The sequence below is a fragment of the Hordeum vulgare genome, chromosome 5H (assembly GCF_904849725.1).
Source record: "Hordeum vulgare subsp. vulgare chromosome 5H, MorexV3_pseudomolecules_assembly, whole genome shotgun sequence".
Classification (NCBI taxonomy): Eukaryota; Viridiplantae; Streptophyta; class Magnoliopsida; order Poales; family Poaceae; genus Hordeum; species Hordeum vulgare.
In genome coordinates, this window is record NC_058522.1 from 536,405,010 (window position 1) to 536,419,301 (window position 14,292).

The window sequence follows — 14,292 nt, forward strand, 5'->3', positions numbered from 1 at the left end:
ACATCACCGTCGCAGATCACACACCGCCGCCGCCCCAAGGATCACACACCACAGAGCTATGATGCCAATTGTCTTTTGTCGATCTAACGTGGAGTGAGAGAGAGATGAACTGGAGGTAGACGATCCTGTTGGGGAACGTCGCATGGGAAAAAAAAATTCCTACGCGCATGAAGACCTATCATGGTGATGTCCATCTACGAGAGGGGATGAGTGATCTACGTACCCTTGTAGACCGTATAGCAGAAGCGTTAGTGAACGCGGTTGATGTAGTGGAACGTCCTCACGTCCCTCGATCCGCCCCGCGAACAATCCCGCGATCAGTCCCACGATCTAGTACCGAACGGATGGCACCTCCGTGTTTAGCACACATACAGCTCGACGATGATCTCGGCCTTCTTGATCCAGCAAGAGAGACGGAGAGGTAGAAGAGTTCTCCGGCAGCGTGACGGCGCTCCGGAGGTTGTTGATGACCTTGTCTCAGTAGGGCTCCGCCCGAGCTCCGCAGAAACGCGATCTAGAGGAAAAACCGTGGAGGTATGTGGTCGGGCTGCCGTGGAAAAGTCGTCTCAAATCAGCCCTAAAACCTCTGTATATATAGGTGGGAGAGAGGGGACCTTGCCTTGGGGCTCAAGGAGCCCCAAGGGGGTCGGCCGAGCCAAAGGGGGGAAGGACTCCCCCCCAAACTGAGTCCTACTTGGTTTGGTGGGTGGAGTCCTTCTTTCCTTTCCCACCTCCTCTTTTTTTTTCTTTTCTCTTTGATTTTTCTTCCAATGCGCATAGGGCCCTTTTGGGATGTCCCACCAGCCCACTAAGGGCTGGTGCGCCACCCTCAAGGCCTATGGGCTTCCCCGGGGTGGGTTGCCCCCCCGGTGAAGTCCCGGAACCCATTCGTCATTCCCGGTAACTCCGAAAACCTTCCGGTAATCAAATGAGGTCATCCTATATATCAATCTTCGTTTCCGGACCATTCCGGAAACCCTCGTGACGTCTGTGATCTCATCCGGGACTCCGAACAACATTCGGTAACCAACCATATAACTCAAATACGCATAAAACAACGTCGAACCTTAAGTGTGCAGACCCTGCGGGTTCGAGAACTATGTAGACATGACCCAAGAGACTCCTCGGTCAATATCCAATAGCGGGACCTGGATGCCCATATTGGATCCTACATATTCTACGAAGATCTTATCGTTTGAACCTCAGTGCCAAGGATTCATATGATCCCGTATGTCATTCCCTTTGTCCTTCGGTATGTTACTTGCCCGAGATTCGATCGTCAGTATCCGCATACCTATTTCAATCTCGTTTACCGGCAAGTCTCTTTACTCGTTCCGTAATACAAGATCCCGCAACTTACACTAAGTTACATTGCTTGCAAGGCTTGTGCGTGATGTTGTATTACCGAGTGGGCCCCGAGATACCTCTCCGTCACACGGAGTGACAAATCCCAGTCTTGATCCATACTAACTCAACGAACACCTTCGGAGATACCTGTAGAGCATCTTTATAGTCACCCAGTTACGTTGCGACGTTTGATACACACAAAGTATTCCTCCGGTGTTAGTGAGTTATATGATCTCATGGTCATAGGAACAAATACTTGACACGCAGAAAACAGTAGCAACAAAATGACACGATCAACATGCTACGTCTATTAGTTTGGGTCTAGTCCATCACATGATTCTCCTAATGACGTGATCCAGTTATCAAGCAACAACACCTTGTTTATAATCAGAAGACACTGACTATCTTTGATCAACTGGCTAGCCAACTAGAGGCTTGCTAGGGACAGTGTTTTGTCTATGTATCCACACATGTAAATGAGTCTTCATTCAATACAATTATAGCATGAATAATAAACGATTATCTTGATACAGGAATTATAATAATAACTATATTTATTATTGCCTCTAGGGCATAATTCCAACAGATCCAACTGTCTAGCGAGATTTATTCCACTGCCGAACTGTCACAGCGTTGTTTCTCTGTTATTCAATCCCTTATGTTATGCCAGTACAGATCACCAGCCCCCCCTCCATCTCTCTCGGATCCTTCGCCATGATCCGCACTAGCCGCGCCATCCCGCGGCCCGCGTCTCACGGCGTCGAACAGTTTCAGGAGTGAGAGGGAGGGGTTTACAGAGCGAGGGTTTAGTGCATGCTTGCACGACCTAACTACCTGGTGCATGGGCAGGTCACATCCGACCCCCCAGCCAGTTTAACCTAAACAGAAAAACCAACCTAACACATGCATGAGCTTACTAGGTTCAACAGGCAGCTGGATCATCCCCACCGCCCCCGTGTCTACGTCTACGTGCAGGGCGATGATTCGCGGGTCGTGGTGGTGGCGGAGGCGTACGTACGTACCAGTGCACGGTGGCCCCGGTGACCACGGGGTGGGAGTCGTCGTATGATCTGAACGGTGGTGGGTGCATGGTCCGGTGGACGGTTAGCTGCGCGGACCGTACGTGCTCCAACGTCCGTCCCGCGACGAGTAGATTTATGTCCAGAGAGCCTCGTCCGCGACCAGCAGCTGGAAGGAGCGGCAGTGGTCATCGACGGCCATCAGGGGCAAACTTGCTGCAGCCGTAGACATACATCTGTGGGAGGGATGTCGGAGGCGTCGTCGGTGAAGCTATATATTGGACACCCTGAACTTGGGTAAAGGATGACTGTCCCGACGGAGGACGACAAGGCCGTCGCACGCCGTGGAGCCGTTTTGGAGGCAGCCGCGCAGCGGATGATGGCCACGGTATCAGAGCGCGCAGCTACCTCAACAAGGAGATCCAGCGGGAGGCTCGATGCGGTCGCTCTGACGATCGTCTCGTCCCCAAGCGGGCCGCCTGGGTAGAGTAGAATGCCGGCATTATTAGAGTTAAACACGGCTTAGGTTTTTCAAGTTTTAGTCTGAGACGCACTAGTACACGAAACCGACTAGGTTAGCTATAGGACTAGTTAGCTCCTATATATATCTATGTAACCCAATTGTAAATCACCGAGACCAGATCAAAGCAAGAAATAAACGACAGACCGAGACGGTCCTGTAGCAATCTAATGGCGTGTACTCGTGTTCGTGCGTCTTGCCGGAGGCGTGCTGCTACGTACGTGCATGCATGTACTAATCCTACGTAGTGGAAGGATCCATCCAGCTATTAGCCTACTAGCTTGCTAGCTTTGAACTAGCGTGTGCTGCTGCTCTCTTGTGAATTGATCTAGAGTTCAAAAGCCAACAATTGGTATCTAGAGCCCCGATGATCTACGATCTACGATGACGGACAGCGACGCTGAGTCGGTCAAGTCCGGCAAGGGCGGTGCTAGGGTGAAGAAGGGCGGCAAGTCAGCAACCAGTGGTGGAGGAACGGGCGGCGCCAACGTCCAGACGCATCGCAACATCCCCATCCAGTACCCGATGCTCATCGACGCCAACTATGGCGTGTGGGCGGTGAAGATGAAGATTATTCTCCGATCTCTTCGAGTGTGGGACACAATCACGGACGACGACGTCGACGAGGAGCGCGACGAAGGTGCCATGGCCACCATAGCCCAGTCTATGCTGGATTTTGTGCTGATGACATTGGCGGAGTTCGAGACAGCAAGAGAGGCATGGAACGCACTCAAGGAGATGAGGATCGGAGAAGATCGCGTCACCAAGGCTCGGGCACAAGTGCTGAAGCGCCAATTTCACAAGTTGCAGATGGAGGAAACTGAATCGGTGAACGATTACGCCATGTGTCTTACTACTCTGGTGGGAGAGATCCGCGCGCTTGCTGCAAAGCTCAAGGAGACCGAGATTGTGGAGAAATTTTTCAGTTCGGTGATTGATAAATTCACGTACATCATCGGCACACTTGAGCAGCTTTACGACATCGACGACATGACCATAACGAAGGCGATCGGATGCCTACGGACGTGGGAAGAGAATGCTCGTGGCTGTCGGAAAGGCAACGGGGGAGGTAGTGACCAACTCATGTACTCGCGTGCAGATTGGAAGTCCCCAAGTAGCAAAGGAAGGCGTGATGGCAACAAAGGCTCAAGCAACGCAACGCGCGGCGGACAAACCGAAGAAGGCAAAGGAAAAGGCAAGCCACAAGGTCGTGGTAAGGCTGACAGATCTAAAGGGCGGAAGCAACGGAACTTGGATATGTCCGAGGTCAAGTGATATAACTGCAACAAGATGGGTCACTTTGCAAAGGATTGTCCGGAGCCTGACAAGCGAGAGATCAAAGAAAATTTGGCAAAGGAGGAAGACGAAGGTCCAAGTCTTCTAATGGCTGAAGTTTGTGATCTCGCTGAAACGGTGGTTGTGAAACCAAATCGGAAGGTGCTACTTAATGAGAAGAAAGTGACACCAAAGCTATCCGGAGATCACAACGTGTCGTGGTATCTCGACACGGGTGCCAGTAACCACATGACGGGTTGCAAGGAGAAATTCCTCGAGTTGGAATATGATGTTGAAGGCTCGGTCAAGTTTGGTGATGGTTCAAATGTGGACATTTGTGGGCAAGGATCTGTCCTCGCTCTTCGAGGGTCTCACAGGCGAACATCGCAAACTCACCGAAGTGTACTACATCCCACGGCTTCGCAACAACATCATCTCTACTAGGAAGCTTGACGAGAATGGATGCAAGGTGGATATCGAGAACGGAGTGATGACGATATTCGAGAACCTCCAAAACGTGCTAGCTCGTGTTACTCGCACACGGAACAGGCTCTATATCCTCAATCTTGATCAATCTCAACTGGAGTGTTGGCTCGCCAAGAGTCACTACACCACGACACTACATTCCCTACAGACGTATGTTGGGAAAAGTCACTTTCCCCGACCGATTGTTCGTTGATAAAATTTCTATCAAACTGTTGGTCGGTATTACTCACATGTAACGACCAACTATCTGTCGGGAATGCCAAAATATATAGCATCAAACCATTGGTCGGTAATAATTGTACTACTATCACACAGTCAGTCGGTAAATATTCCCGACCCACCGTGGGTCGCCAACTGGGCCGCCAAAATTATCCGAGCGCGCGTCTACGAAACTTAGCGCGAAGCCCATTCAGAATTTTCATATAGCGCGCCCTCACAGCCCACCTCCACTAAAAAAAACACATCGATGTCTCTACGCCTCTCTCCCTTATCTCGTTCTCTTCTATCTGAGCGGCGGCGGCGCCGGCGCCGGCTATCGCATCCGGTGACGCTTGCATATCTCTGTCCATCTCTTCCTCCCACCAACCAATCAACATCACCACATCGCTGCTGCTTTTCCATGTGGAGGCGGTCCTGTGGAACCCATACCCAGCTCCATTTTCCCCTCCCATGGTAACAGATCTGAGGGAGACAAGGTCCCTTCGATCCTCTTGGTTCGTAACGAGGTGGGCGGCCTATGCTTATCTTCTGGTGACTAGGAGTTGTTGGCTGGTGTCCCACCTCTCCGAGCCATCCAAGGCGTTAATGGCATCCGTAAGTGCTCTCTCTCTCTCCCTTTGTGTGTGTGTGTGTGTGTGTGCAGATTAAATCGAAGTGATGAACCTTCCAAAGCTCCAGTGGCCGGTGCCCCCATCTCTCTACAGATTGATCCTCATTAAAGAAATCAGTGCTGCCTAGATTCATGGAAATAAAGAAGTTTTTGGAGGAGTAAAGTTCAGACCTAGGCATCGATTAATATTAGGGTCTATTTACAGTGTGCAATTGTTAGTGGACTGAACTGGATAATGTTTTTTTGGAGGGTGAAACAAACTTTAATAGGTTCCATGGATGTTTGGGCAGTTACTCAACTACTAACAATAACAGAAGGCCACTGGAACATGTCCACAGTCATATGCCTGCATCACATGAAGTTGATTTGGATAGGTAAATATTTTTAACACATCTTGAGTTTTTTATACTATGTGTTTTTTTGCATTATTTTATCTTATTCTCACTTTCGATGTGTAATTGAGATTATGTCATGAATGATATGCCAAATCTTATTTTTTGAGCATACAAGTGATGAAACCTAGATTTGACTATTGTTTTATCTTGATGTAGGTAAGTAGCTGTAATAAATTTTGCATAATTGATATTAGCCACTAAAGATAACCAGCTCCTTGATTTATAAGGAAGACTGCTTACTTTGTTAAGTTTGAGGATTGGTAGTAAGTGTAATGAATATATCCATTTATCTGCAATAGCATTGCAGAATATTCGATACAGAACTGAGTAATCAAACCTACCTACATGTTAACATGCGAGGGTGCTACTGAATAGTTGTACATTAAGCTGGAAAGAGGAAGAACTGCTGATTCTTTAAGAAGCTGCTTCTATTCGTGCACAATGGCATCTTAGCTAGGTAAGAGGTACATGTACCTTTGTGGTTGCTCGTCTATACATCATCCTTTCATTAGTCATTTGTGATTAGTGGATGAAAGCACAAGCACAATTGTACTTTTCTTAGAATGAAGAAAATAAATATACTATCAGATTGGCGTACATTCATGCTACTACATTATGGTCCATTTCTATTGCAAATAACTTCTCCCCTGATTTAGACAATAATTTTTCATTCTGAGAAGAAAATTTTACGCTCACCAAAATACATTTTCAGATAATAAGATAGTTACAATTGAATGTCGAACAGTTGGTTACACATTTTGCATCAGTCTTGATACCCCTTAGAAGTTACAACATGTATGTATCTCTTGAGTTATTCTGAAGTTTTAAGTATGTACCTAACCAATTGAATATTATAGATGCATTTGTTACTTCTACTTGACATTATTGACACTCTGTAGTTTGTTTGCAGGGTTCAATTGACAGATGGTGTGTCAGCATTTGGCTATCTACCTCAAGGGCCTGCTAGGAGTGTTGCCAATATCAGTGTGCTTTGTGCTGTAGAAATGGATTTTCGGTAAACTATAGCACATGGTGTCCTGGGAATTCTTGGCTATGTACAGTTTACCTCGCCTATTTGAATATATGTCGACCTACTAGCTCATTATCAGGAGTTTTTTATGCACCCATTAATCATATGAACTATACACACATGGTTATATAGGATAAAATTTGGAGGAACTTTGATAGTTAAATAGACTTCCTTTAGATCATACATGGTGTGTATACAAGATAGCAAATATCACAATTTGTTTATCACATCATACATGGCGTTGGAAGTGGGCATCCTGGGTTACAATTAGATCTCTTAAGTTGCCTGCTGTTATTCTTGTAATTTTTCATGAATAGTATTTGTGAATCGCCTTTCTGCTGTTTGTTTGAGAATATACTCTTCAACTTCGAACAAAGAATAATTAACCAACAAAATGATATGTTGTGTAGGATAAAAGAACTAGCACACAGATAAATTTTGTAGTTTTTTTTGAGGAAAATAATTTTTGTAGCTGTAGTTGTAGTATCTAGGAGACAGTAACTACTGTATGCCCATATCTCAATTATTTTGCTAAAGCAGAGCATACCAGGAAATAGCATTCAGATTGAACTAAGCATTCCGGTTTACCCTTCTAAAGAAACTGCATGTATCTATTATATTTTTGGACAAAAGATCTAGAAGATTATGTATTTGTCCTTTGTAGTGCATACATTCACATTGTTACACTATAGGTTAAAGTGGTTCCTTATCCTTGATTTTTTTTATTGTGCAAAGAGCTTATCCTTTTTTGGTTGGCTTCAACTAGAGGTCTGAGCTATAGAACTGACCGTGGTAAATAAAGTTTTAAGTTATAAATATTATAGTCAGGACTTGCCCTGTTTTTATAACACTAAAACCCCGATGCCATTGCTGCTTTATAGAATTATTATTTTCTCCATTATCTGGATGAATGCATGAGTTCACCGGTTACTTTTCATCCTTTGTAGGAAAGACATACAGAAGGAACCATGAAGATGGCAGTTTGCATTCCCTAGACATGTTGTGTAATGAAGCAAAAAACAATGTATTTTAGATATCATTTTGTGAACCTATATTATTAAAGGTATTATTGTCGCTTTCTCGATTTTTGTAGGCTCTTTTGGACGACAAAAAGGTAAGCTATCTTATAGTTAAACAGTTGGAAGAAGTACAAATCGCACTCTTACAATATATTCTCCGAAGTATTATTTCATTACCAATTTTCCAAGCTTACTCCCAGCTTTCTTCTTTACCACGGAATTTCTATCATGATCAAATAGGCGAAATTTAAATTCCCCAAAAGAACAAATAGTATAAATATGCAGCTTTGTAGTCGAGGTTGAGGTCTTTTATTTTTCATCTCAAGCAATCTTCGAGTTATGGCCTAGATATATTTTATCCAACTTACATGTTTTCAATTTCATACGCATGGTTCCATATCTCTTAAAAGAAAGTGACCCTAAGAAATTCTAGAGCAACACATGGAATTATTTGTTTTGTTAGAGTTTCAGTCTGATCTGATCGTCTCTTCATGCATTCAGGGTTGGTTAAGTGTTCTCAGATGCCTAGGCATTAGCACGGCTGATCGATGCCTTGCTTCCCTCATTCATGGTGATTATCTGATTCTTCTTTGTTATTGCAGGGGCTTTTATGTTTGGTCGTTTCCCCTGCAAATAATCATCTTACTTATGGTCTATGTTCAATTCATTTGTAAGATCATGTTTTCCTATGTTTGCGACTCTACTTAGGTCACCAACATGGAGAATGTAGATTTGGTATGCTTGTACGAATAAAATGTAGACTTTAGAAATGAACTAAAATCCGAGAGCAGGAAGTGATAGGCTTTTTTCGGTTAGAAAGATATGTATATTGTACCCTAATATATTCAGGTAGTCCTTTGTTTTTTTTTCTTGCCAGGTTCGTGTTCCATACAACATGTATACAAACACATAAACTAAAGTTTGTAGTGCCAACAGTAAATAGGGGCATAACTAAGTAATATGGGCAGAAAAATAAGAGCTTATGAAAAGAATAGTATCTCTATTGCACATGTGTGAGAGCACTCCATTATCATGCAAATAGTACCAAGTTCAGATCCTTGATTATGGCGGCTATACACACAAAATAATCCATCTTATAATTTAAGTATACAAACCACATTTCGGTGGGAATCTGAACCGACTGATGTTGATGATGATACTCCTGCCACTGCACTTGCTAAGACAATGGAAACTGTACTTGCTGAACCACCCAGAATTAAAATGTAAGCCCTCTCTCTACAACAAAGTAAAAAATCTATTACCTATCTATCCAAACTGGAAATGCATACATGGGTCATTAAAAAAAATAGCGGTAGGAAACCCCGTGCAATGAATCTTCTGCTCCTCTAGCAATTAGAGATTTGATTCCTCTATTTCCTTGCTTTACCTTGTTAGGTTTTTGTTTCTATTCATATACAATATGAATATTTTTGTTTCATATACTCCTTCTGCTGGAAACTTGTCGATTTTAGGGGTGCTGCTACTACTGCAAAGATCGTTTCAGAAAAAAACAAGTAGTGGTTGATCGACACTTCGGGATGAGCGTGCATGTGTCGTACGTCTACTCCAGCGACCTACACTTCCTTCACAGATTTGTTCATGCCTTTCTTTTGGTTATTTTCTAACTAACATGAGACTTTTATATATGTATGTAATACTATAACAAATATAGTTTTTTTGCTTCCACGTACTATATCCTACTAGCATATATATATATATGGACTACTCACATATGAAATGTTTTTAAAATAAAAACAAGCAAAGAAAATGCAGTTTATGATATTGTATTATTATAACTGAGACTTGTTTAACTTTTGTAGGAAGGAAAGAAAAGGACAACGCTCAAACAAAAGGATAACACTCACAAGGAACCATGAAGCCAGCGATCGTGTCATCTGGATATTTAGCCTTCATTTTGTACAACTCATGTCTCATACTAGCATCTTTTAGATGTCCTTTTTGTGAACATGATGTATGGTGTCCTTGTGGTTATGCTTGGAACAGACTAAAGCCTGTGTATGTGACAATTAATTAGTGGAATAAAAAATGTTTGGTGCACCTAATGGACGATCTCTTCATGATTATTATTAGAACACATGAACTATATATATGTAACAATCAGTACCATTGGTTAATTAAAATTGTGGTTGGCTAAAAAATGTTGGTGATTTGTTGGTCGGCGAAAGAAAACAACATCACATTGTTGGTCGGCAATACAAATGTCATCTGAATGTTGGTCGGGAAAGGCTCACACAAAGCCCAACTGAATGTTGGTCGGGAAAGATCCATGGCTACCCCAACAGATTGTTGGTCGGGAAAGGCCCATGGCACCCCCAACGAATTATTGGTCGGGAAAAACCCATGACTGACCCAACAGACTGTTTGTCGGGAAAGATACTACATAGCCATCAAACAGTCGGTCGGGAAAGATATGTCGGTCGGGAAAGGGCTTTCCCGTCTAGACTTTTCCCAACAGACACTTTCAGTTGGCAATAATCTTTCCCGACCAACTGTTTGTCATCGAAAGTTGTATTTCCAACCAACCTAGTTGCTGGAAATGCAGTGTCGTGGTGTAGTGAGTGATGATGATTCGTGGTTATGGCATGCAAGATTTGGACACGTTAACTTCTACACCTTGAAGAAGATGTCAAAGATGGAGATGGTATCCGAGATGCCATTTTTCGACCATGTTGATCGAGTATGTGACGGGTGCTTGGTTGGAAAACAGCACCGCAGGCCGTTCCCTGCTCAGTCTACCTATCGTGCAAAAGATGCACTCGAGTTGCTCCATGGTGATCTATGTGGCTCTATCACCCCAGCAACTCACGCAGGAAAGAAGTACTTCTTCCTTGTGGTAGACGACTACTCGAGATATATGTGGGTCGTTCTCCTACGATCTAAAGATGAGGCGTTTGAAGCGTTCAAAAAACCTAAGGCTGCAACGGAGATGGAGCACAAGCTGAAGGTTCGTGCTCTACGGACAGATCACGGCGGAGAGTTTACGTCAAACGAATTCAGCGATTACTGCGAGAAGGTTGGCACAAAAAAGTTCCTTAGGACACCTTACAAGCCACAGCAGAACGGGGTCACTGAAAGGCGCAATCGAACCGTTGTTGACATGGCAAGGAGTTTACTCAAGAGCAAGAACCTACCGGGGAATTTTTGGAGAGAAGTTGTCTCGACGGTGGTCTATCTTCTCAACCGGGCTCCAACGAAGGCGGTGATCGGCATGACTCCGTATGAAGCAATTTTCGAACGTAAGCCGAATATGTCTCATCTACGGACGTTCGGGTGCATGGCACATGTGAAGACGGCAAAGCCGCACCTCTCAAAGCTTGCCGATCGTAGCACCAAGATGGTGTTCATCGGATACGAGAGGAGTTCCGGCACCAAGGCATACTGCTTCTACGATCCACAAACCAAGTGTCTATGGATTTCATGCGACGTCGTGTTTGAAGAAAACCAAGCGTGGAATTGGAGCGCCGCAACCGACGATGCTCCAAACGGTAACATATTCACGGTTGAATTTCCAAGTGATGATGATGCAGGGAAGGATGTCCATGTGGTTGGCAAGACAACCAACCAAGGTGACCACCATGGTAGTGATCATCATGGTGCCGACACCGACGACGACGCGCATAGGTCGCAAGGATATAGCGACAACGAAGCGCATGATACGGGTGGAGATCTCGATGACAACATCAACAACGAGGCGCATAGTGACGACGACAATCAAGATGATGGTCATGATCACGACGACTATGCCGACGACGCGGATGTCGATAACACGTCCGGGACTCAGCCGTCTTCCTCAAGTGCATCAACACTGACACAATTTGTGTCGCCTCCTTCGCGAGCCACAACGGACTCCTCAGGGCCTCGTCGTTACAAGACCCTCAAGAAAGTCTACAAGTGCACAAAGCCAGTTACGCTCGAGTACTCCAGACTATGTCTGTTCGAAGTTGAGGAGTCGGCGAACTTCGTAGAGGCGAGCAAAAGCCGTAGTTGGACGCACGGCATGGATGAGGAGATGAAGGCGATTGAGATCAATGGCACGTGGACTTTGGTAACCCGTCCTCCACACCAAAAGGCGATAGGTTTGAAGTGGGTTTACAAGTTAAAGAAGGACACGAAGGATGCCATTATGAAGTACAAGGCAAGACTAGTTGCAAAGGGCTACGTACAACGTCAAGGAGTTGACTATGATGAGATGTTTGCACCGGTTGCTCGACTCGAGACGGTGAGAGTGCTCCTAGCTTTGGCAGCACAAGAGGATTGGAAGGTTCATCATATGTATGTTAAATCCGCTTTCCTCAACGACAATCTCACATAAGAAGTGTACGTGGAACAACCCCTCGGCTACGAGAAGAAAGGCGAAGAAGAGAAAGTTTACAAGCTCAAGAAGGCACTTTACGGACTGAAGCAAGCGCCAATAGCTTGGAATTTAAAGTTAGACCAAAGTATGGTCACGCTCGGGTTCAAAAGATGTGCCCTCGATGGTTCGAAGGACAGTCTACAAAGCACCGAAGAAGAGGTGAAGATTGAAGACGCGACTAAGAAGGAGTGTTGTCATCAAGCTACGAATGAGCCGATGATAGCAAACGCAGTGACTGGGAGTCTACAAGGAACGATGAAGACAATGCCCAGGATGAAGCCTACAAGTAGTCGCATTTGGGATCCAGGTAGGAAACAAAGAGAACGCCATGTTTACGGGGGTGAATATTAGAGTTAAACACGGCTTAGGTTTTTCAAGTTTTAGTCCGAGACGGACTAGTACAGGAAACCGACTAAGTTAGCTATAGGACTAGTTAGCTCATATATATACCTATGTAACCTACGTTATAAATCACCAAGACCAGATCAAAGCAAGAAATAAACGACAGGACCGAGATAGTCCTGTAGCAATCTAATCGCGTGTACTCGTGTTCTTGCGTCTTGTCGGAGGCGTGCTGCTACGTACGTGCATGCATGTATACTAATCCTATGTAGTGAAAGGATCCATCCAGCTATTAGCCTACTAGCTTGCTAGCTTCAAAGCGTGTGCTGCTGCTCTCTTGTGAATTGATATATAGAGTTCAAAAGCCAACAGGCATGCGCGCTTGGTTGGCGTGGCTTGCCTAGGAGCACGCCGTGCCGGTCCGGCCAGTTACGCCCTGGGGCTGGGCTCCTTGACGGTCGGCGAGGCGAGGGGCGTGAACGGAAGCTCTAGTCCACAGCAGGCGGCGGCGTGAGCACGGGTCGGGGCAGGAGATCTGATCGACTTGTCCTCTCAGCTAAAAACTGTTGGGACTTGAGAGGTCGGATCGGACGGATACCCAGGTATGTTTTCCGTCGGAGTTAAATGCAAGCGCGGTCCTAATTCTTTTTTAAAAGTGTCACTTGGGTCCTAATTCTTTCAAAATGCATATCTGAGTCCCATATCTTTTTAAGTTGTTCATCCGAGGTCATAATCTCGTCTGACCGCCGCTGACCAGTGCCACATCGACACCAGAGGGCCCGGGCGGGAGTTTTCCCGCGCGTGGCGGTTGGGCTTATATGCAATTTGGCCCCTGATTAATGCCTCGTTCCCATTCCCCCGTCCCTTGGTCTGCTCCACCCCGCCGCCGCTCGTTCCGCCGCCGCCCAGCGCCATGTCCGCCGCCGCTAGCTCCTCTGCGGTGAAGCGCCACGGGAGGAAGATGGTTGGTCCATCGCGGGCATCCATGGCCTTGGCAGCGCCGTATCCACCGCTGGCATCTTCACCGAGGACAGTAGCTCATTCGGTGCAGCCGCCGGCGGGGATGCTGCCGTTGGTACCTTGCCCTAGCTGCGGCATTCGGTCTACAATTCGTCTTGTGTCAAAATCGGAGACAAATCCTGGCAGGATTTTCTACAAGTGCCCCAATCATCATGTAAGATTTTATACAAGTGCCCCAATCGATTTGATGTTTCTGTGTTCGACATGTTCCTGTGTTAAACTTTCTTACTCATTTTGTGTCAGATTCCACCAAATCCTTGCCAACATTATTACTGGGAAGATGGACCAGACAACTATTTTGATTTTTTGGTGAGAGGTGGGTACATCAGCCATGGATTGAGCAGTTTTGATTCGGCTGGTGTCATTGCAAGTGAAGAGATAGAAGTGCAAGAGGAATGTGCAGGAGCAATGCAGAGCACTGTTGAGACTGTGGTGAATGCGGATGTACTGAAGAAGATGAATGAGCTTATTTTTCTTTGTAAGAGTATTCTCAGTGCACTTGTTGTATTGATTGCAGTAGTGGTGTATGTAGGTTTTAAGAAGTGATGTGGTAGTGATGTATCCAGTGTTGATGTATGCACTGTTGATTTATCCAGATCTTGATCATGTACTGTGGTAATGAATTTGAAGTAAAA

At 45.3% G+C, this 14,292-nt stretch overlaps 1 protein-coding gene across 1 annotated transcript; it reads left to right on the forward strand.

The window, feature by feature from the left end:
* Window positions 1-13,634: 13,634 nt before the first annotated feature.
* On the forward strand, window positions 13,635-14,292 carry LOC123399640. Its single transcript, XM_045094033.1, has 2 exons — window positions 13,635-13,811; window positions 13,901-14,292. The coding sequence occupies exons 1-2, from the start codon at window positions 13,701-13,703 to the stop codon at window positions 14,201-14,203; spliced, it is 414 nt and encodes a 137-aa protein (XP_044949968.1). The 5' UTR covers window positions 13,635-13,700; the 3' UTR covers window positions 14,204-14,292.